At 55.6% G+C, this 22209-nt stretch overlaps 2 protein-coding genes across 2 annotated transcripts; one reads left to right on the top strand and one right to left on the bottom strand.

The window, feature by feature from the left end:
• Positions 1 to 1086: 1086 nt before the first annotated feature.
• Positions 1087 to 7178, bottom strand: LOC146593058 (parathyroid hormone/parathyroid hormone-related peptide receptor-like). The gene is made up of 13 exons (XM_085309959.1): positions 7101 to 7178; positions 6410 to 6515; positions 5722 to 5832; positions 5130 to 5254; positions 4793 to 4887; positions 4295 to 4481; positions 3724 to 3877; positions 3475 to 3535; positions 2785 to 2851; positions 2496 to 2590; positions 2002 to 2143; positions 1862 to 1903; positions 1087 to 1449 (listed from the first exon to the last, which is right to left on the bottom strand). Exons 1-13 carry the CDS (start codon positions 7176 to 7178, stop codon positions 1087 to 1089), a joined length of 1626 nt encoding a protein of 541 aa, XP_085166085.1.
• Positions 7179 to 10613: 3435 nt separating this feature from the next.
• MYL4 (myosin light chain 4) lies at positions 10614 to 19089 on the top strand. The gene is made up of 8 exons (XM_085309958.1): positions 10614 to 10629; positions 10812 to 11055; positions 12400 to 12427; positions 15262 to 15411; positions 16298 to 16471; positions 16967 to 17044; positions 17715 to 17758; positions 18837 to 19089. Exons 2-7 carry the CDS (start codon positions 10957 to 10959, stop codon positions 17741 to 17743), a joined length of 558 nt encoding a protein of 185 aa, XP_085166084.1. The 5' UTR covers positions 10614 to 10629; positions 10812 to 10956; the 3' UTR covers positions 17744 to 17758; positions 18837 to 19089.
• Positions 19090 to 22209: the final 3120 nt, after the last annotated feature.

Here is a 22209-nt window from a genome sequence, read left to right as displayed (position 1 = left end):
GCCGACTTGGGTAATTCCGGCTGATAAGTATGCTCCCTCTCCCAAAGGTGCGGCAACTCTCCCCTCCCTTGGGGGAAGACTGTCACACCGAGTGAATCGTCCGGGTCGGGCGCTGTCAACTCCTTGGCAACGTCCTTCCCGGCTGGGGTGGGGATCCCACGCGGGGCACCCAGACCGGACCGGGCAGGAGGGTCTTGGGGCTGCCTCTCCCCCGGCAGCAGGGAGGGTGGACGTGCACAGCTGAGGCTTGCTGCATTTCCAGATGTTTACACCCTCTGCTGTGTTCCAGTAACCGGTCGCTGCGCACACCACCACCGAGTCCCTAATGGAGTTTGAGGACAGAAGCAAGTCTTACAGACCAGCCTTTATTAACTTTCTAGCCCGCAAAAAGACCACGGGGCCGAGACTGCGGTCTGCGTGCTCCCGGCTAATTGTGCTGTAAAGCGTGAGCGGCGCAGCCGTGTCGCTGCGCCGCTCCCCGGCTGCGAGGCGCAGCCTGTCCCCGAGCCCATTACATCCCCCGCTCGCGGCCGAGCGCTGCGTTTTGGGATTCGCGGCGCCTGTGAGCCGCGTAAGGATGCGAGTGAGGGCAGGGCGAGGTGCAGAACGGCTCTGCGGGCACGAGCTGTTCTGCTCACCCTGGGCTGTCCAAGGCAGCAACCAGTGCTGATCAGAGGAGTCAGACTGGAGGGCTGGGGATCACCGAATCGCCTCTACCCGGGCTGCAGCTGAAGGCAGCTGCTGGACTGCCAGGGTACGTCAAACGGAGCCTGCGGGCTTGGCTCCTGGTGACTGTCCACAGCGTTGCATGCACAGACATCACTGACACCAACCACCTGCACAGGGAAGGGGATGAGGTTTTTCAGCTGGCCACGCTTTTTTAGGCCGGTAGGTACGAGAAGGAAGGACCACAAGAGCACGGGGTCCCTTTGCACGCTGGGTGGCCGGGAGGCGAAGGGAACTGCGTTGTCTTCAGCTGCTATCCCCTTCCCCTGCTCTCCACACGAGCATGAAGGGAGCCCAGAGCGAGAGGAACGGCATCCTCTGGCACAGCTGGGTGTCCCGACGGGAGACACGCTGCTCGCTTCACAGCATCGTCTCCAGCTCTTTGCTCAGACTGGGGTGACTCCGATCCAGACCCGGGAAGTCCGCTGCGTTTTCCCCACAAGCTTTCTGGCTCATCTCTCGAGGCGGACAAGGCAAAAAGTTGTTGGAGGCGAAGGAGCTGGGCACGTAGCCCGGCAGGCTGGCGCGGGCCGTGAGCAGCAGCCCGCGCTGCTGGGCGCTCGCTGCCCCTCGCCCCACGAGGCTGGCGCTGCAGCTCGTGGTGGCGTGGGAGACCAGCCCGCCGCAGTAACAGCTCCCCGCCGTACTGGTGGCACGCGCCTTCTGCTTGAAGTCCAGCGCCAGGCTTCGCCGGAAACGGGCTTTCTTAATCTCTGCCTGCACCTGCGCGAGAGAGCAGAGACGGCAGCCGGAGTCTCCAGCCAGCCCAAGCCCCTGCGGAGGCCCAGCCCTGCCCCACAGCTTTCATTTCTCCCAAATCCTACTGGTGGGGACAGATCTGAGTCATCTCTTTGGTCGCGCCAACCCGGAGGCCGCTGCTCCTGAAGGGGCTGGACTGGGAGCTTGGCGGCTCACGCTGCCCACTAGGACGCAGGCGCCCAGCTCCTGCCAGCTACCCCCCGCTCTGCGTTTGGCAGATTTGCCAATTCGCCAAAGGGAAGATCCGCCCAGGGCACAGCTCTGGGTTCAGGATGCCGCTGTGGCTCCGCATTGCTGCGTGGACAGGCGGGAGGAAACCTACCCGTGAAGCCACCAGAGGCTGGACCATGTTGCAAGACAAGGCCTTCTAACTCACCTCCCCATTGCAAAAGCAGTAGATAAAAGCCACGAAGAAACCCTGCCAAAAGAGAGATGTGGAGTTGGAGTGCTGAGCCCAGGACGCTGAAACGTGCCTCCCTGGATGAGGCCTGCTCAGCGCGTGCGCCAGGACAATACCTGGAAGGAGTTAAAGAGCATCTCGTAATGCATCTGAATTTGCCACAGGACCCCAGAGACTTCAGTGTAGGGCGTCGCCATGAACACCACATAATGCACTCCAAAAAGCGGCATCAACACCAGCGTGGACTTCAGCAGCTTCCTGAGAGGAGAAACACTGCCAAACTTAGCTGGGGACCTGCCGCTCCGCCTGCAGCCCCCTTGCAGGCTCCGTTAAGCGTCCTAGCAAAGAGGCCGTGCTCAGCTTCCCTGTGCATGGACACTGCACATCATTGCCTGGAGGCCAAAGGAAGCAAATCCCGGTTTCAAAGCAAGGGCTCTGCTTGGAGGAGGCACCAAGCAATGCGCTGGCCATCAGCATCCTGCCACCCTCCCTCGGCCCTGCAGCCGTTCCCACGTCTCTGCCCCTCACGAGAGCCCGTGTGGAGCTGTCTCAGCCAAACAGGCAGAAAAGGAGCCCGCCGGTGGCCGCTTTCGAGGCAGCCGGCACTCACCGGTACTGCTGCCGGGGGTCCAGCTTCCCCGTGTTCGTCTCCCAGAGCTTGGAGGCCAGCACCCGTACGATGTTGAGGAAGAGGAAGAAGTTGACCTGCCAGCAGACACCAGCAATGGTTTCACCGTCTGCCACAAGCAGGTTCGAGCGAGTGGCATGTGGCATCCCACTGCATGTGGCCCACCCCACGCGCAGGGACGTGGCCACAGCAACCCCCAGATGACAGCCTGGGTCTCCAGTAGTCCTGTTTCCCAGACAAGGACAGGGAAATTTAGCCAAGGGCTTCTTACCACGATGGCAGCCAGGATGGGCACCTGATAAATCCACTTCATGTTCCCAGCACTGAGGTCCCAGCATCTGAAGAGAGCAATAAGAGACATTTTGGAGAAACCCAAAATCACTGGTAAGGAAAGCTGCCAGCTGATGGCTTCCTGCTGGCGCATCAGCCTTTTTCCCCATCCTCCCACCCTTCCCATCTCCATTTCCAGGTGATCCTGGCTGAGGAGAAGGTCTCTATTTATTCTGTTTAAACCTTGACACAACAGTGACCATGTTGCAAACATCCATAACCATCGTGGTTTAGCAAATCAGCTTTAAATTAGCTTTAACTTTCCAGAGACCTTCTTGGCCCACTCTTCTAAAAAAATCTTGCTGTAAGCTATGTAGCCATTCTCGTTTTAAAATGCTTAATGTTAGAATATGTTGTTTAACGTCATCTTTGCAGTTTTTCCTGATTATTTTATGGTGCAAACCTGCATCCAGCTTCCTTCCAAATGCAGACCGAAAGTATCGTTGGACTTGAGTACTGGCAATTTTACAAACGAGCCTTGTGCATTTGTTGCCTCCTCTAGGTCTTAGTAGCTTTTTTAAAAATTCTCATTTTCACAAGCTTTGCTGTCCACAGATTATTTTTTGCTTGTATTTGCAACCAGTCTTTCCCTCCCTGAAAGACTGCCAGAGAAGAAGGTGGACCTACGTACTGTGTATCTGCCAGGGAGGCCCTGACGCTGGCCCAGACAGACACGAACACGGCAGGGAGACCTGGAGGGGCAGGAGACATAGTAAGGAGCATGGATGAAGCATCAAGTTTTCAGGGTGACCCAGTTCCTGGGAGCTGGTTTGTGTCCCACCACCCTCAGCTGGGCCCTCAGCACTGCTCGGCCATGGCTGATGCCCCAACCTGCCACTTGGCTTGGCAGCCAGGGTGCTGGGTCAGGGCCCGTGCTTACCCCAGCCAATGATGATAAGGACCCACAGGTAGTTGTCATTAGAGAGGAAGGCCATGAAGATCAGGCTGTGCAGGTAGAGCCCTTCCACAAGGATCCAGTAGTGGTTGGTGGCCAAAAAATAGAGGAAGAGAGTCACCACCACCTTGCAGCCGACCTGTGGCCAGGGAGAAATGAGCTCAGAGAGTGGCCCACACCAGGCCATCTCCTGAAAGTAAATGTGAACAGTTTTGCTTTTATCTGGAATATTCCCGCACAAGACCTAGAGCAGCTGCCCTCTCCCAGTCGTCTCTGCAAAAGCAGAGCCCCATCCCAACACTGTCGTTGCCCCGAGGGAGATCTTTCCCATGCCGCACTCATGAGCCCCAGTTCCTCTGCAGTTCTGATTTCTGCCTGGGCTTCGGTGGGTCTCAGCACAGGGAAGCTGGGCAGAGCTTTAGCTGGCCCATTGGCCCTCCCATCCACAGGCTGCAGCTTCTCCAAGAGGCCCAGCCTGACCCTGAAGTGCCCCAGCCATATCTCCTTGCGCCCAGGCTCCCAAACCCCCTTCTTCTCTGATCCTGCTTCCACTTGCCAGGTGGCTCCGTTGTCCTGGTGAAGGGACCATCCCAGCTTTGAAATCGTCCTCCCTCATCTTCTCTGGCTCACTGGTCAGCGCCCCTGAGTAGAGCACCATGTCCTTCACGAAGATGCTCACTGCCCGGCAGATGAAGGAGGCAAAGAGGTGGACGTGGATGTAGTTGCGTGTGCAGTGCAGGCGCCTGGGAGATGAATATGCTCGTCACAAACGTGAGCAGCCTCCGGCACTGGGGGGACCCTTAGAGGGTCACCTCCGAGGGGCCAGTCCTGCCAGGAGCACAGGAGCCAGAACTGGAGGTAAGCGGAGTTTCAGCCCCCTCGGAGAGCTGTGTTGGTTGTACAGAAGAATCAAAGAAATGGGGAAATTTTGAAGCTTTGGGAAACAAATTGACCCTTGTGTTGGGGTTTGGGGCTGGTTCTCTGGTCCCAAAGGGGCTGTTCCCACGGGGAGATGGTTCTCCCTCAGGGCAGGGGACAGAGTTCGACTCCTTACTTGAAGTACAGGAGGATGCACACAGCGACGAGGAGGGAGGCCAGGGAGATGGAGTAGCCAATGGTGTACATCAGGTGCAGGCGGTCAAACACCTCCTGGAAGAGATGGGGTGAGCTCCAGGACTCCTCCGCAGCCCAGGCCCCTGCTCTGCCCTCACAAGCAGGAGATTTTTGTGGAGCAGAGGGGGACACAACGAGGATGAAGGTGACCAGCACGAGGCTGCCCTGTGCCCTGATTGCCTTGCCCATTGGTGCACGCTCCCCTTGTCCCAGCCAGGGTCTTTCCCTGCTCTCTGACCCACTTGCCTTTTCCCAGCCCCTCTGAAGAGCAAGGTTACCTTCTCACGGCTCCGGCTCTCAGAGGAGAAGAGCATGGCACATTCAGTATAGTTGGCCCAGGTCTTGTTGATGCTGAGGGCCATCTCCCAGGTCCCGTAGGCACTGCAGTACCTGTAGGCATGACCTGAGAGCAGAGGTGGATGTTGGGACAGCACCAGGACCCTCAGAAAACCCACCTGCAACCCCCCTTCCCACTGCCATAAGCCAGGGCTGCAGACCCTGGTGGTCTGGAGGGTACAAATTGCAATGGGACACCAACTTTCCCCACTGGTCCCCAGCCCTTGGAAGGCAGGAGCTGCTGGTCTGGCTATTGGGAGCTGCAAACCACTGCAGGTGCCGGGCCAGCATGCTGGGGCGAACAAGAGCCCATGCTCTTGCAGCTTCCCCAGAAATCTCTGCTTGCAGCTACGAAATTCGGTATTGATGAACAGGGATTGCCCAGGCTTAGGGGCTCCGGACCAATAGCCTTTGCTGGGGCTGGAGATGTTGGTGGAAGATCCTGCTCGTCAGGTTTTTTGTGCTTCTCCATGCTGGGCCAAGTAGCTCGGGTGAGTCCAGTCGCTGGCCGACCGCCTGGGTGCACTCACTCACCTTTATGGTTGAAATCATAGATGTAGTCGGGACAGGGCACGGACACCTCCTGGCTGGGGGAGCCCTTAGGCCAGCAGATGATCCCATCCCACTCTGGAAGACAGCTGGTATCTGGCCAAGGAGCAAAGACACATCTCACCAGAGGCCCTGGCCAGGCTGTGTCGCACCTCCTGGCTTCCCTGAGTGTGGGCTGACCCAAGGTGAGGACCCGCAACCAACATGCGATGCCATGGGAGCACCCTGCTGCCTCAGCTTCACAGAGCTGAGGAGCAAGAGGTGGCCAGGGACATCCCACCACATTCCACTTCCTTCCGCAGGTGGAAGGACCCTTCCGAATGTTCTCCGGCAGAGTCTGGGGTACGAGCTCCGGCAGAGCAGACTGGGCTGTTTCAAGGAGCAGCCTGATGTGGTCTTTGGTGGTGAACTGGGAGGATGATTTCATGAGCACCTAACTGTGCCTGCAGTGGCCACGGTGCTGGCCCTGTACAAACACACAGCAGGTCACCCCGGTCCCCCAGGAGCCGAGCGTCTCCTTGGCCATAACCCAAAGCTTGCAGGAGTCAAGGCAAAGCCCCCCGGCCTGCTCCGGGGACTTGTCACCGCCGTCCCATCAGCAGGGACAGTGTTTCCCGTGATTTTGCCACGTCCCCCGAGGTTGGCAAGCTGCGAGCAGGGAGGGACTCGCTACCTTTGACTTTGTCCAGCTGGGCTTTTATGTCCTTCTGGCATTTCTCCTTCGCTTCCACCAGAAGATAAATCTGCTCTTCTTTCGTGAGGACGTCGTCGGGGTCAACCTGCCAAGACAACGGCACCGCGATGGCCCCCCCCCCGCCCCGCGGTCGCCACGCGGCTCGACGTGGCTCAGCAACCAGGGCGCCGGACGGCAGCTCCCACCCGGGGAGCAGAGAGCTGGGCCGGCTGCAGAGCACCAAGCTAAACTCGCGGCACGTGCGGCGCAGCTAGCGGCTCAAGGCGAGCGGCTCCTCGCGCGAGCGCTGGCTTTGGGGCTGGTTCCCCCCGCTTTTCGCGGAGGGCGAGGAGCAGCCGGGCGGCGCCGACGCCGCAGCCCCCCCCCCCCCCGCTGCTGCCCTCTGGCTCTGGCTCTCGCAGGAAGATCCAACCGGGGCATTTTGGGGTGGTTTGGGCAGAAATCTGCCCCGCTGAGGGATTCGGGCAGGCTGCTGAGCTCAGCAGGACCCGCCAGGGATGGGGCGAGGGGCAGTGGGGAGGGGGGGGCTCCTTTCGGTTACAGCCCTGCCTCGGACGCCCCCCGAGGAACGGGAAGCGAAGCCCGTCGAGCCCCGGGGCGCCCGGCCGTGCCGCGGAGCCGCCTTCCCGCGGCGCATTTAGGATGAGGATTTCAGGCCGCGGGGACTTACCAGAGCCGAGGCGGAGGCGAGGAGGCAGCAGCAGAGGAAGGACACCCCGACGCCTCCCGCGCGCCCCGCCGGCCCCATGGTGCGGGCGCCGCGGCGAGACCTCAGGGCCGCGGAGCCGGGCGAAGCGGAGCCGGCGGCCGGGAGCGGCCGTCGGCGCCGGCCGAGCATCCTCCAGGCACGGGGTACGGCCGGGGGGGGGGCAGGAAGAGGGGGGGTTTCTCCTCTCCCCCCCTCCCTTCCCGCGCTCCCGGCCGGCCGCTTTGCTCCCACCCGCTTCCCGCAGCCCGTGCGAGTGCCGCGGCTCCCCGGTCCCGCTCAGCCGGCCGCGGCCGAGCTTTACTGGCTCGACCCGAGGTGCTAAAACCCTCCTCGCTCGGGGCAGATTCCTCCGGTCTTTCCCCGCCGCCGGGCCCGGATCCCCTCCAGCGCCGGAGCCTCGGAGCCTCTCTCTTATGGGCGATGCTCCCGAGAGGGGATGTCTCTCAGGCAGGTGCCGGGTTAACCCTTTTCCTGCTCTCGGCGTCGACGCGCGTGCGGTGGAGGCCGGGCTCAGGCCCGCCGCGGGCTCCGTTTGCAACGGGGTCTGACCACGTTTAAGCGGCCGCTGGCGGGGGCTGCCTGGGCTGGCAGCACCGTTTACCCCCCTCCCCTGCCCCGGCAGCGCCGGCGTCGCCCTGGGGAGACGAGCACCCGGAGCGGCGAGTCCTCTTGCCCCGGGCAGGTTGTTCTTAGCGGGGCTGAGGCTGAAATGCAAAAGCCCCCTGCTACCGGCAGCCCTACAAGCTGCCAAGAGCTGGCTGCCAGCCCCGGGGACGCCCCGAACCGCCGGGGCAGAGAGCAGGGAAACGCGGCCGGCGGCCGGTTTTTTTACCGTCCTGCTATCCAGGGCCGGTAGCAGCTGATCGGGACGTTATTGCAAGACGTTTTTGGGGCAAAAGGAGGGAAAAACTAGTGGAATTGCGGGGTTTCTGCAGGGTCCGGTTTCTGCTCAAGAGTTAAGGTGAGGTTATTTTACAGAAGGGGATTTGGTGCTTCGCCCCGCGCCGCGGGGACGCCGGGTTAGGGAGTGCTGCTGTCTGAGGGGGCGGCAGCGAAGGCAGGGGCAATTTGATTCCTGCTGCAGACAAAAATCTGTGTTTGCATTTAGCAAAACATTGTTGGGTTTTTTTTTTGTTTTGTTCTTTTTTTGCTAAATTATTGGCTTCATTACCCAGAGACGGGGAAAGCAATTGCTCCGATCAACACCCACCCGGCCCCGTCGTTCAGCCCTCCCCAAATCGGCGCTAGCAATCACGCGATGACGGCAGACAGCAAATTTCCGAGCTGTTTGCAGCTGCTCCCTCCTCCCGGATGAACCCCGTAACCTGGCTCTGCCGCGGGGGCTCGGGGCGCCCAGCCGACCCGGCGACACCTCCTCTTCCCACGGGTGAGCTCTGCAAATACGTCGGAAAGCTGCTCTGCTCGGCGTTGAATCCCAGGGCTGATTTCCTGCCTTCTGAGAAGGGGGTTCTTGGAGGTTTGGTTTTTATCTACACCCAGAGATCTCTCCGGTTATGGTCACCTCTTCCTTCAACCCTTCATTTTGTGCTGGAATAACACAAATATCTCCAAGCCGAGGAGCTGCCAGGCTTCTATGCCCCTCGGGCAGGTCTTTTGGGCATTTCTGGAGGTGGAAAGCGGGTTGCAGTGTCTGCGCGGAGGCCCCCGGAGCAGCAGGGCCGTCCCGGGCATCCCGCCGGGCGACGGCGTGGAGGGAGCCACGGAGGTGGCGGCTTTGCAAGGAGCCCCCCGACCGGCCACGTGCCCCTGGGAGCCGCGATGTGGCCCCTTAGCAATCCTGTCCCCAAAGCAGATCCGAAATAGCTGAATTAAACCTACCCCAAAATACAAATACACCTGCATTTTGTGTGTGTTTGTGTATACTACAAAAAATGCACATACAGTTTCCTATATATGCATGTGTGCATATGAATGCATGTATATATATGTGTGTGTGTGTGTATATATGTGTGTGTGTGTACATATATACATATATATATATATATATATGTATATATGTACACACACACACACGCATAAATACAATGGGCTGGAGAATAGCCAGCCGAGACCTGCCGGCAGCGGGTACCTCATAGCTCTCACGCCGGTACTAAGAGCATCTCGCAGGATCCTGTTCCACCCAGCGGCTTGTGCCTGTCTCTGCAACACGGTTTCAGCGATCGCGGCCCAGAGAAACGAGCCCTTGCAGCAGCTCGACGGCAGGCACAAGCTCTGCAAGCTGAAGATATTTTTGCCCGTTTGTTACCGAAATCAGCTCTCAGACCCTAGTGCGGATTCTTGTCCCATTAATTGGAAGTGGGATAAAGCAAAATATTTGGTTGGGTCACTAGAAATGCTCCCCTTTGGGAGCAATGGAGCTGCTTTAATGTCTGTGTAATAATTATTGCTTCTTACAGGAGCCCGGCAGCTCCCAAGGGAGCTGGATTTCAGGTTAGCCAATTGCTACACTTACAGTCGCATTATCTGGAGGTTTACTTTAGGTCCCAGCTCCAGGAGACGTGTGATTTCCTAAAATGCTCTTTCTGTTTGGTTGCCTTTCTGTTTTCAGTGATTTTATAGCTCTCGAGCACTTTCAGAGCTGCCTGGGACATTTCCTGATGGCTCCAATGGCAAGAGACAACACAAAACAACCTCAGTCTTTTAAAAATCGTGAGATTCCAACCATTCTCTTGATTATTTTTCTTAACCAGTTTCACGACTTAGCGGCCTCATCCAAAGATCTTAAAACAGATGGGAGAGGAGGGCAGAAGCAGCAGCCAGAGCATCTCCCACCTGGAGCCTGCGCAGCTCCCGGGAGGGAGGAATCCGAGGCTGGAGCCGAGGGGAAACCCTCTGGCTGGGCTCGGCCCCGCACGCTCCTTCCCGGAGCCCGGAGGGAGGCAGGACGGTCCCTGCTGCTGCTGGACGTGGCCGAGGGCCAAAGCAGCGGGGGCGGCCGAACCCGGAGGAGTCTCCCAGCTGCCCGCCAAGGCCCGCGGGCTGAGCAGGGGCTGCACGGCATCCGCGGGACCGCTGGCTGCAAAAGGATCCCGAGCCGACGGATTGAAGAACCACCTTTCGCCATCGGTTGTGTGACGTCCTGATGGGCCACACAGCTCCAACCAGGACATCTTTGCTCTCCTCGCACCCCGGAGCCGTCTCGGCAGCAGCCGAGCACCGCTCTCCCTGTCGCAGCCCTGCCAACCTCTTTCCCAGGGCACCAGGAAAAGCTCAGCCCATGCGCGTTTGCCTCGCGCAGGCAAGGGGAGAGCCCGGGGCGCCGAGCACAGGGCTGAGGGCAGCGTTCCTAGAGGACCGAGCTGCGGCGAAGCGGCGCTTCGGAAATCCGGGTCTGCCAAGGAATCCGCAGCATTCGCCCTTGCGACCCTGCCTAAAAGCAGACCCGCTTTTCCCGCGGGGAATCGCGGCAGGTCTCTCAGCCGCCGCGTTGCTATTTCCTCGCCAGGCGCTCCGGGCTCTTAGCGTTTAGGTTTTCAATGATCTTTTTAGCAAGCGGCCCCCGTGCAGCCCACCCGGCGCAGGTGCTGGGGGGAGGCATCCGCCCCTCTTTCGCCTGGGGGGCGGCCGGCGGCCTCCCTGCTCCGGGAGCTGGTGACAATGGGCAATTGTCAAGTTGGGGCCTCTCTCGGCGGCGTTTTCTTCCTTTTATAGTAAGTAGCAGTTGCTCCAGCAGCTGGCCAGGCCCCTCCGGCGTGAGGACGGGGCTCCGTATATAAGGGAAGGAGCAGGCTTTGCCTTTTGTCCCTCCTGTTGGTTGCCTCGCTGGGTTCCTGCGCCTTCGCAAAGAGCCAGCGCGATGCCCCCCAAGAAACCTGACCTGAAGAAGGAAGCGGCCAAACCAGCTCCAGCCCCAGAGCCACCCAAAGAGCTGGCCTTCGATCCCAAGAGCGTGAAGGTGAGTCAAGAATCAACACAGCCCCGTCCTTCCTTGTGTGATCTGCCTGGCACCATCAATCCCGTGCTCCATGCAGACAGCATTAGCCAGGCTGCCGTCCCATCCGAGCGCTGGGGCGGCGAGGGGAAAATTCAGAGTGCATTGATGCAGCGAGCTGGGATTTGATGTTCCCCTCGCTAGGGGGAAGTTTTGGCCCCCCATCCAAGCCTGCACAGCACCCATCCGAGGAAACTGCTGTGCCCGTCCTTTCTCTGCTGGCTCTTGAACCCCACACGTGAAGATGATCTCTCCCGCTTGGAGTCGGAGCAGCCGTGGAAGATGAAACCACCACACGCATTTAGCTCATCTCCCAGGCTGCCTCCGCAGCATCTTCTGATTACCAAGGCAGGCTCAACCCAGAGCTGCTTCCTGCCGGGTTTTTCAGGCTGCTTTTTGCTGCCTGCCCCTCTCAGCCTGCCCCATCCTGCCCGCTCGAGGTGATCACCCCTGCAGGTTGGTGTTTGGAGGAGACTCCCAGCTCTCCAGTCAATCCGTTTGCCAGTATTAGCCACTAGCCAGGCTTAAATCAGAGTAATCTTGAGATTTCTAAATCTTGGAGTCTGGGATGAATTGTGCAAATAAAATGCAATTTGTGATAATCCCTGTTCAGGAATAAACTTTCTCTGCCAACATGTCACAGCATATGTTTTGGAGTCAAACACCACATGCTCCTGGCTGAGATGCCATGATGCGCCCCCTCCCACATGCTCTGAGAGCATTAAAAAGTTTTTCTGCTGCCAACTGTTTTCCTCCTAAAGTGTTTGCCACCTGCATTGTCTCCTCCAGACGAGAGCATCTTTTATCCACGTGCCTCTTGCTTTATAACGGGAGCTCATTTTTTCCATAGTTCCCCAGGATATAGTTACATTTTTAAGCCAGAGTTGTGGCAGGAGAGTTATTAATAGCAGGGCTCAGCATGGAGGCTGTTTAACCACTTGAGCCCTGCCTTAGGGATCAAGCCTTGAAATAACATCCTTTCCACCCAGAATAATCCAAGCTGCGATCTGAGCGTCCCGGCTGCCTGCCACCCGCGGGCCCGCCGCACCGCTGCGGGGACATGCTCCTGCCGGCTGCGCTTTTCCCTGGGAAAGAGCGTTCCCACTCCGGCGTGGACGGATATGGCATGGCACGGACACGGCCGCCTGCCTTGAACAGGCTGCTGGCGTCTCCGAAGCGGGGAATTTCAAACATAGAGCATTGCTGTGCCAGGCGTGCGGTTCGGCATCGCGGCGTCTCCCGGCGGGGCTGTACGCCCTCGGCAGTAACGTGCTCCTCACGCCCGGCTCTGTTCTCTCGTCCCGACAGGTCGAATTCACTGCGGAGCAGATTGAAGGTAAGCGCAGACCATACTTCCTCCCAGAGCTGGCATTAGAAACGGGGAGTCCTTTTTTTGTTTGTTTTTCCTGGCAGACTTGACTGCTGAGGCCCCAGGGATCAAACCCCTCCGTGGGGAAAGCCCAGCAGGGTCAGGCCACCCTATTCCCCATGCTCTGCCCAACGTGCTGCTCTTCCTCCAGGACTGGCTGGTGACACTTCACAGCAGCTAGAAAGGACACGTGAAATCAGAAAGTCACGTCCCCCGCTGACATCGGGCTGTTAAGGAGATTGGAAAGAGTGCTCTGAGTTTGCCAATGCAGAGGGCAAAGCATTGGGAGCAGAGCAGAGAGCAGAGCACAGGGCTGGGTGGACACGGATGGGAAGGGAGGGGGCAGGAGAGGAGGTGGAAATAGGAGTAACGCCAGGGGGGAACAGGAACCAGTGCAGGGATTTAGCTGTGACTGAAATGCCAGGAGGGTCAGGAGGAATGAACAGATCCCGGCTCCTTCTCTGTACTGAGGATGCCATCCGGTTGAAAAGGATAACCCCAGCTTCAGATCTTAGCAAAGAAAAAAAAAGGGGGGCTATTTTTCGTTCCTGGCAAGACATGCAGCCTAGTTCAAAGCCTGGAATTCACACCGGAGGAGCAACCCTTGGCAATGCAGTGACAGCCCCCCGCTGATGGGCTAGGCTGGACTTGGGCTGTCTCGCCTCCGAGCGGGCAGCTGTAACGCCTCCGTGCAGGCCAGGAATGGAACAAGATCCAAGGACAGCTCCCGGCAGCAATACTGCGAGGAGGAGAGTCTGCAGCATTCAGGCTTGGCCCTCACAGCACTTTCCGAAAGGGGACAAGCAAGCCATCGAAAATGGAAGTTAAAATATGAAGATATTTGCTTTTGACCCCCAGCAATGTCCCAGAGTACAGTGCTACCGGTACTTCTTGCCTTTCTGGGTGGACTCCACTGTGAGTAGACATTCGCAATAGCGTTACCCAGGGTGGCTGGAGGATGTAATGAGACCGGATGCAGGAGCAGGCCCTGCTCCATCGTGCACTGTTTTGTGGCCAGGCCAGCAGGCCTTAGGCCTGGCACAAATAAGGAGGCCATGGGGTACCCTCGGAGCAATGTCCTTGGCCCAAGGACTCACGGGTGGTGATGTTCCCCACACAAACACACAGTCAGGTGTCCCCACAGCCATTGTGAGGTCAGGCCAGAGGGCAGAACACCCTCAGGTGTGGGGGAGCACCATGGCGATGGGTGGACTGAGACCAGCATAGAACTTCCCACGGGCAAGGAACAGGGACACAGAGGTCCAAGCCAAGGCCGTTGTGGGTGCAGAGCCAAGGGATGGCAAGGCACAGCAAGAAGATATGAAGATGCCAAGTAGCAAACGGAGCACGCCCAAAGCCCAGGGTGAGGATTCCCACCAAACCCAAGGCGATGTCTACTGGATCTTCATGTCTCCATCACTGCATCGAGACCGTGATCATCTGAGCCTGCCCAACAGTGGGAAGAGCAGCCATACCTCTCTGAGGGAGCTATTGCAAGACATTATGAAGAAAATGGACCAGCACCTGGAATTCATTAGTGCCATGGACAATAAACTCACAGCTCTGAGCATTCGCATGTACACACTAGAAGGGCTGATTACCAGCTTGGACAAGTCAACTGCTCAGACAGACTTGCTGATCCAGAGGCACAAGGAGGAAACACAAAAATATGTGCAAGCCTTGGAGCACCTTATGCACGAAAACCGCTGTCTTGCTACTCGTGTGGAGCAGCTGGAGAGACAGGCCCCAGCCTCCAGCTTCAGGATCCTTGGCTTACCAGAAGGAGAGGAGGGCAAGGATCTGGTGGGCTTCCTAGAGCAATGGTTGCCCCACGTCTTGCACCTCAACACAAGGGAGGAGCCTGTCATAGTGGAAAGGGCCTTCCGGGTGGGAAATGGGAGACAGAGACGAGGCTCTGAGCATTGCAGGAGTGTGATCGTTCATGTAGCCAACGTCAGGGTTAAAGATCAAATCCTGCAGCAGGCCAGGAAGCTGAAAAGCATCACATACAAAAGGAAAGAGATCCTAATTGTTCCAGATGTAGGCCCTCTTCCTCCAGGTAAAAGGGAACACTCAGTGGGCTTATAGTAATTTATGGAGGAGAACATGGAAACGAATTGCCTGTGTCTTTCCAGGCATGGCTGGTAGAATACACAGTCCACAGGGCTGGGGAGGACATGATCACTCTTCCTCAAATGGGAGCAATGTCATGTAGTGTCTGCTTGTGCGGGGCTGGGAGGATGCAGGCCTGGGGAAGGGTATAAAGAAGAGGAAGGCAATTGCTAAGACCAGGAATAACAGGAGGAGGCTGTCTGCAAGGTGGAGTCTGAGCAGCACACCTGGAAGCAGTGCTAACCTGGTCTCTCACAGGCTTGGGCAGAGCGGATGTGGGGATGGAGAGAGAGGGTTGTGAGATCCCCAGAAGACGCAAATAGAATAAGAGAAGAAGGAAGGGGATCTTTCCGCTGCAGACAACAGGCTGCACTTGCAGCCAGTGCTGCAAGCACAAGCTGGTGCAGGAATCTCAGCAGGATTCATCCAGCCAGCTCCATACAGGTAGCAAAACCTGCTTGTGGAGCTGGTGACTAGTCAAAGGAATTTGGCAAGCCTCTGAGGCTAGTTGCCTGCTGTTGCTCAAGCCAGCACAGGTCTGTGTGCCCTGGACAGCAGTGATGGCTGCAGAGGGCACCCACTGCTCGCACATCCCTCCCTTCCTGGCCCATGGGCCAGAAGTCGCTCCTGGCGGGGCAGAAAGTGGGGCCAGCATGGGTGGGGGACAGATGAGCTCTTCTTCTCCACAGAGTTTAAAGAAGCCTTCAGCCTGTTTGACCGGACACCTACAGGAGCCATGCAGATCACCTACGCGCAGTGCGGAGATGTCCTACGGGCACTCGGTCACAACCCAACCAATGCAGAGGTTCTGAAGGTGCTGGGCAAACCCAAACCGGAAGGTGACAGCAGCTGGGACAACGGGGAGAGGGTGGGACGAGCAATCAGTGTGCCTCCTAGCAGCAAGTAAAGGATTATGTTCCCTGTAGGAATAGGCCTAGTTAGGTGAAGGAATTTGAAGGGCAGTGATGCAGAGAGGCCTCATTCCTGCATAATTCCTTCATGCCCCCTCCACATACCTCACTTGACCTGAAAAGGATAGACTGCCATCAGCTGGCAGTGGCAGAGGCCAGCAGGCCAGATCCTGTGCTGGCGCAACCCAGTGAAACCCCACAACATAGACCCAGCTGCGGCCTCGCTCCCTGGGCCCAAGGACTGGGTCTTTGCTTTGTGTCAAAGCAAAGAGAGAATTCTCGCATTATAGCCTGGAGATCAGAGGCTCTAACACAGAAAAAAGCCTCATCCTTTTGCTGAGAACGTGCTTGAATTCCAAGTGGCAAGAAGCCACGTGGCTCGCCCCATGCCTCTATAGCCATCTCAAGTTCTCAGAAGCCATTTGAGGCTTAGAACTCTGTATTTTTTATAACTCAGTCTGCATTATTTCCAGTTGCCTTCAGTTTGCTAGCCTGAAGCTTGTGTCTTTACCTTTCTGTGCTGGATATAATATCAGGAATAAACCAGTGTAAAGAATAGGAAAATCTCTTGATTTCAGAAACAAACAAACAAACAAAAAAATAGGAACTTAAAGTTGCAGAACTTGGGGCCAGGCCAGTTATGCATGGGTAAGTAGCTGGGTTCCCAGGTCCTCCCAAGCAGCAGTCCGGGGTTTGCTCACTGTATCTTGGGAGAAAGGGAGCTGTGTTCCCCTCTGTTTGTAGCTGGAATAGGCTTTGGCAGGAAGGATGAGGTACAGGTTTAACATGATCCCATCTCCTCCTTGTCTTTCAGAAATGAACACAAAGATGCTGGACTTCGAGACCTTCCTCCCCATACTGCAGCATGTTGCCCGCAACAAGGAGCAGGGCACCTTCGAGGACTTTGTGGAAGGGCTGCGTGTCTTCGACAAGGAGGGCAACGGCATGGTCATGGGGGCAGAGCTACGCCATGTGTTAGCAACACTGGGTATGGGCTGGCCGTGGGTGCCCGGGGACAGGCCACATGGGGAGGGAGCCATGATTAGCGGAGCTGACAAGGCAGACAAGGAGCAGAGCACAGGCCACCACCAGCTCTTCTCGAGCGGAGCCCCACAAATGGCTTGAGTCAGTCGGCTCATTTCATGAGTTGGGCAGACCATTTTTACTGCTTCCAACTCTGCTGCTCCGGACTCTCATAGGAGAGCCTCCAAATACGTGGCCTTTCCTACCATAAGCTGTAGCTTCATATGTGACCCAAGTGGGCTGGAGACTCCACATCGTACTCAGCTCTCAGACAACAGTTGCACCTTGATCCTCTCACCTCAGCCTCCCACAGCACTCCTTAGTCCATAGTGCATTGGCGCACGGCTCTTCTTTAACTCCCTTTTCTGCTCTCTGGTGGCTTTGGCTCTCTGGAAGAAGGACAGGAGGGTCCAGACAGGGTGACAACCCCTTTCCTCACCTCTCCATCTTCTGCCTCCAGGGGAGAAGATGACAGAAAGCGAGGTGGAGCAGCTCATGGCAGGGCAAGAAGATGCCAATGGCTGTATCAACTATGAAGGTAGGGGCAACAGATTGCTGTCAGGGCCATCCCAGACATGGTAGTCCTAACTTCAGGGACAAAATGTGTCTTCCAAGAGGAAATTGGTGGTCACTGAGAGACAGAGAGGTGTGAACCATCCTCCAAAACCTCTCTGAGGAGAGCTCTGAGGCATTTCCTCTAGGGTGGTAACAAGTCCATTGTGTCAGCAACTTCCAGTAAAAACTGCTGAAGAGAGCATGTTTCCACGGGTTTCAAGACTGTTTTATCCCCAGTTTTGGCATTGTTTTGTTGTAAGCTATCAAAAATAAACAGAGACAGTATTTTTCATAGCAGAGGATAACTGGGAACTTTTGGAGTCCTGGAGCATTTCCAGCTCTAAGAGGGTGAAAATCAGGCATGAGAGGTTAAATCTGGGAACTCTTAAAATGGGTGAGCATTGAGGAAAAGAAGGTATCCCCTTCCTTTGGCCTCAGAAAGCTGGGGGTAGCAATACTAGCTTGTCTCCCAGGGAATGGGGTTGGGATGGCAGTTGGAAGATGTGAACAGCAGAAATGTCAAACACAGCAGAGCATCACTATGCCTTGCTGCCTGTTGGCCACAGCTCCAAGCCCCTTCCAGCCCCAGGCCGAAACACCTGGGCCTTTAGTGCACACACTGATATCTCACAAGTTTCTTGTTTTCTCTTTAGCTTTTGTCAAGCATATCATGTCTGGCTGAAACAAGGAACTACAGGTGAGTCAGTCTCCCACCACTTGTGCTGAAATCAGTAATACTGGCTATAACTGCCAGGGACAGAGAACCCAAAACCTAACCCTGCAGCGGAATAATACTATAGTAATAACTCCAGCTCTGAAACCCCAATAAGTCCATGATAACGAGCTGCATCTGTAGCTTGTGCCATTTGAAATGTACCCTGACAGCATCAGCCCCATGACTGTTGGTCATGATGTAGGAAGCATAGCTGTCCTCTGCTTGGAAAGAAAGAGGTTTATGTGTTTTACAGTGACACATTTCCTAATCCACCTGGAGCTAAGGTGGTCATCAAACAGACATTGCTGGAGTTAAATATTTTAAAACCTGCAGATGACTTGATGCTAAGACAATATTAAGAACCGAATAAGGAAGTTTCTGAGCTATTTTGCCAATACTTAAGAAATGTCACAATGCCTTTAACTTTAGAAAGAATACATCAAACGTACCATTGATGCTTGTTAACATTTTTACATTTCTCTAAGTTTGCACGAGGAAAACAGAGAAACAAATTTCTTTTAGTGTAAACTATTCCTTTCAAATCTAGTCAATTTAAAAGAAAATCTAAACTAACAAGAACTGTTCCAGCTGCCCCCAGTCTCCCCTGCCAGTTTTTGATGGTTTCATTATCTCAATTTCTTTTCTTAAACAGTTTTCCTCTCCCCAGCTGTGTGAAAGGCAGCAAGCAAAAAACTGACCTTCAGATACTGTTAAATACACAGATTAAACATTTAAAAATCTCTCCTTTCTTCTACAAATCTCTTTAAACATCAGAAGGTTAAAACAAAGGCAGATAGAAGTCTGAACTTTGAATATTCAGCACTCTTCTTATCTTGCTTTTAATCCATTTCTCTCTGGTTGCTGTTCATCAGCTCAGCTAGGTAAGTATTTAAGTGGCAAGTTATGCCAGGAAGGTTTAATTCTACACAAAACTGTTTGCATGAAGCACTGTATTTTAATGGCTTGGAAGGATGCCTATTGACGGTTTGGGTTTACCTGAGAAATAGCTCTGTCATTGCACAGACTCATTGCATTAAGCCATCTCCTTCTTGTGTCCCAGGTTTTTGGAAGTGTTTGACTCCACCTGAGCAACATGAACAGCGAGATTCCTCCATCTGTATCCCTTCTTCCTTGGATGGTCTGAGTCTGCAGTGGTGTTTCATGAGCCGCAGCGAGGAGTTGGCTTCCACACTTGTGTGCCTAAGCCTTAATATATAAAGGGATACACATCTAACCCTTGTTTTTAAAACTTAAATTATTCTCTTTTTTTCTTGTGATATTTGGCTCATTAAATTTCATTCTCTCCCCTCTTATCTGTTTTGGCTTTGGACTAGTCAGTAAAGCGATAGACAGAGGAGATCAGGACCACTAGTGATCAGATAGAGCAAGAAGTTCCAAGGAAAGCGAAAGGAGGCTGATTTTATGACCCCTGTGCAAGAGGGAGGAGTTCAGACTTGGGGGCAGCAGTCTTTACTCATCATCCCACCTTCAAGGTGGGCTAGGAGTTGGGCTGCAGTTTGGGCATGTTGCACTGCTAGATGTAGGTAGACTTTGGTAAAGCAAAGAAGGCATGAGGGACAGGTTGCATCCACAGACTCTCTGTTCATGGGGACTCACCTGCTCTCCATCTCCAAAAGGGGCAGTCAAGTTTGTAGTGGAAGTACTACCTTTTCTTAGCCCAAATAATATCACTGAAAAAATCATTGAGATTTTTGGTACCTGGTGAAGTACCTCTTGAAGCTGTTGAGCTAGTAAAAGATACTACCTCTTCCTTAAAACCAGGTCTTTCTCAAGTGTTTAGCCCATCCAACCTACAACAACCTGTGTAAAAGCTGGATGTAGCTTTTGTCAAAAAATTGCTTATGTCAAAAAGTTACACATAGAGCAGGAAGGCTTGTGCAATGCAAACTGGTGGCTCCCTCCTTCTACCCACCTGCAAAAGATTACTGTATCATCATAAAAGTGCTAAATAATTCATGCCACTATCTCAACCCTCCTCTCAGCAGAGTGCTTGGGAGTAGATAATGCTTTTCTTTGATTTGTCCTTTATTCAAATATCCTTGCTCTGTGCCTTATGACTAGAAATTTAAAATATTTTGCTTCAATGGGATTGACTTCAGTTGCCACTTGCTCATTTCTGTTCGGTGACTGAGTAACAGCTGCTTTTAATTCCCACTGCTTGATATGAGTGCTTATAAGAAGCAACATGAGCTGTTTGTAGATGCAAGATTAGCTTTTAGCTTCGTGTCTGTGGTATTTCTATAGCTTCCATTAGTGGGTATCTGGGCATCTCACATCTTTAATGTATTATTTGTGTTTTAACCTGTTAAAGGACCATGCTGGATGAGAGAGGACACTGTGTTTGCCCTTGCCACCACCTCCAAGGCATTGGCTCCAGCAGAGGAATGTGCTGTTACAGATAGGAACTGAGCAGTGGAGAGGCAGAGGGACCTGCCCCAACTTGCTGAGAAAAACCGTAGCAGAGACTAGGGGCCCTGCAAAGTGTGATATTCTTGCCCTGGCAAGCCAAGAGGCCTCGCTCTCGCTGTCGTATGCAAAGTGCAAGCTTTGTGTTTGAGCCTCCAGCTTCTTCGCAGACTGGAATGACACCGTAAATTAAAACCAGAGAGATTGTTGCAAAGAGACAGACAGAAAGAGAGCAGCAGGAAAAGGCAGAGAGAAACCAGAGAAAGAACATTAGTGCTGTGAAATCCAGCTTTTGAAGTACCCTCGGGAGTAGAGACAGTGACCTATCCCTTTGGAAACCTGTTCTGTCTGTTTAGGATAAAATAGAGCTGATTTATATCCAAACAGGTTGGAAGGATGCATTTAGCAGGTGTAGCTGAAATCAATGTGCTTCTGTGCCCTGCCAGCTCCACTGGTTGAAATTAGCCCTGGGTACAAGTCCTTGACGTGCAGTGGTGAGGGGCAAAGGGAAGGAGGGTGGATTCACACCCTAGGCCGGGCTGTTGGTGTAATCTTTACGTGCTTGGCTGTTTGGGTGTCCTGCAAGGCAGGACACAACTGCTAAGCAAAGCTATCCTGAGGACGCCAACCACCAGCTCTGTTTGTCCAGCTGCCCAGGTCTGTTTGCTGCTCCACCACTTGCTTCTGCCACCAAAAAAGCCCTTTGAGATAGTTTTAACCCCATGGGCATTTTTAAAAAGCATTTGCAGACGCCCGCGAGCGTCCCCACATGCAGAGCGGCACGTCAGGGCCGGAGGAATCTAAATGCGTCCCTACGTCCCAAGGCAGTAGTCAACACTGTGGCCCTTTATAGTCCAGGCGCTTTACTCCAAGTCTAAGGGGCTCTGAGGAGAGGTAAAAATAACCCCTCAGCCCAAGAAGAGCCTGCGGCCGTATCTCCTCCGCCTGATAAGACGGAGACTCGTACCAAAGATGGTCAGGGTTTCGGGGGAAGTCAGCGCCGTCCCTGTGAAACAAAGAGGCGGACAGAGCCAGCGCTGGTGCCGAGGGGTTATCAGCAGCTCAGGGCAGGGCAGCAAGACCAAGGTGAGGCCGAAGAGGACGGGCTGCGCTCCCTGAGAGGAGCAGGAGGCTGAAGGCCATCAGGGAAGGCAGATGGATACTCCACCGGATCCCACCATTTGGGCAAAACGGCTCAAGGCGACCTGTTAGCCTGGCAGGTCTCTATCTCAGGGAGGGGGGAAAGTGCTGCTCCACGACCCATTCCGCTGGGTGTCTCGGGTCAGGGAGCAAAGCAAGCTGTGCCTGTCAGTGCCGGGCTGCTCACACCCCGAAAGCAAACACCTGCAGGTCTACCCGAGCGATTACAAACTTGAAAATACGCTATGCAGGGCTGCCTGGGCACCTGGCCAGGGCTGGTACCACGCAGCTTCAACGCCCACGGGCGGGAATGGGGCCGAGAGCCCGCACTGGGCGCCGAAGGGCTGCCCAACTGGTCTAAAGGCGGGTTTTTAATTTGATTTAACGTCGCGAGCGCCGCAGGCCTGAGGCAGCCCCTGGCCGGCCTCTGAGGGAAGTTACCGAGCGGGCCGTACGCGCCTCAGCGCCGCCCCGCCCCGCCGCGGCGCTCGGCAATCTCCGGCCGCGCTCGGGTGGTTCCGCCGGCTCGGGCTCTTCCGCCTCGCTGACGAGAGGGGCTTTCCCAGCTGTTTTCCGTCAGCGCTCGGCTCTTTCCGCCGGCACGTTCGGGTGTTTCCGCCAGCGCGTTCGGGTGTTTCCGCCGGCGCGTTCGGGCGGCCTCGGGCGCTTGGCCGGCCTCGTTCCTTCCCTCCCCGCCGCCTGCCCCGGTAACGGTCGCTGGGAGTTTAAATGAGCAGGGGCCGGGCCGCGCCGCGCCGCCGCCGGGACGCGCACTGAGGCGGGGCCGCGGCCGCCGCGCTCCGGGCTCGGCGAGGAGGCGGAGGTCGGCGGGAGCAGGATGACGGTGCTGCAGGAACCCGTCCAGG

Source organism: Rhea americana, unplaced genomic scaffold (genome assembly GCF_003343005.1).
Source record: "Rhea americana isolate MKP2758 unplaced genomic scaffold, rheAme1 scaffold_308, whole genome shotgun sequence".
NCBI classification, from domain to species: domain Eukaryota; kingdom Metazoa; phylum Chordata; class Aves; order Rheiformes; family Rheidae; genus Rhea; species Rhea americana.
Note: the sequence above shows the minus strand (reverse complement) of the source record. Positions and strands in the feature narration are given on the sequence as shown.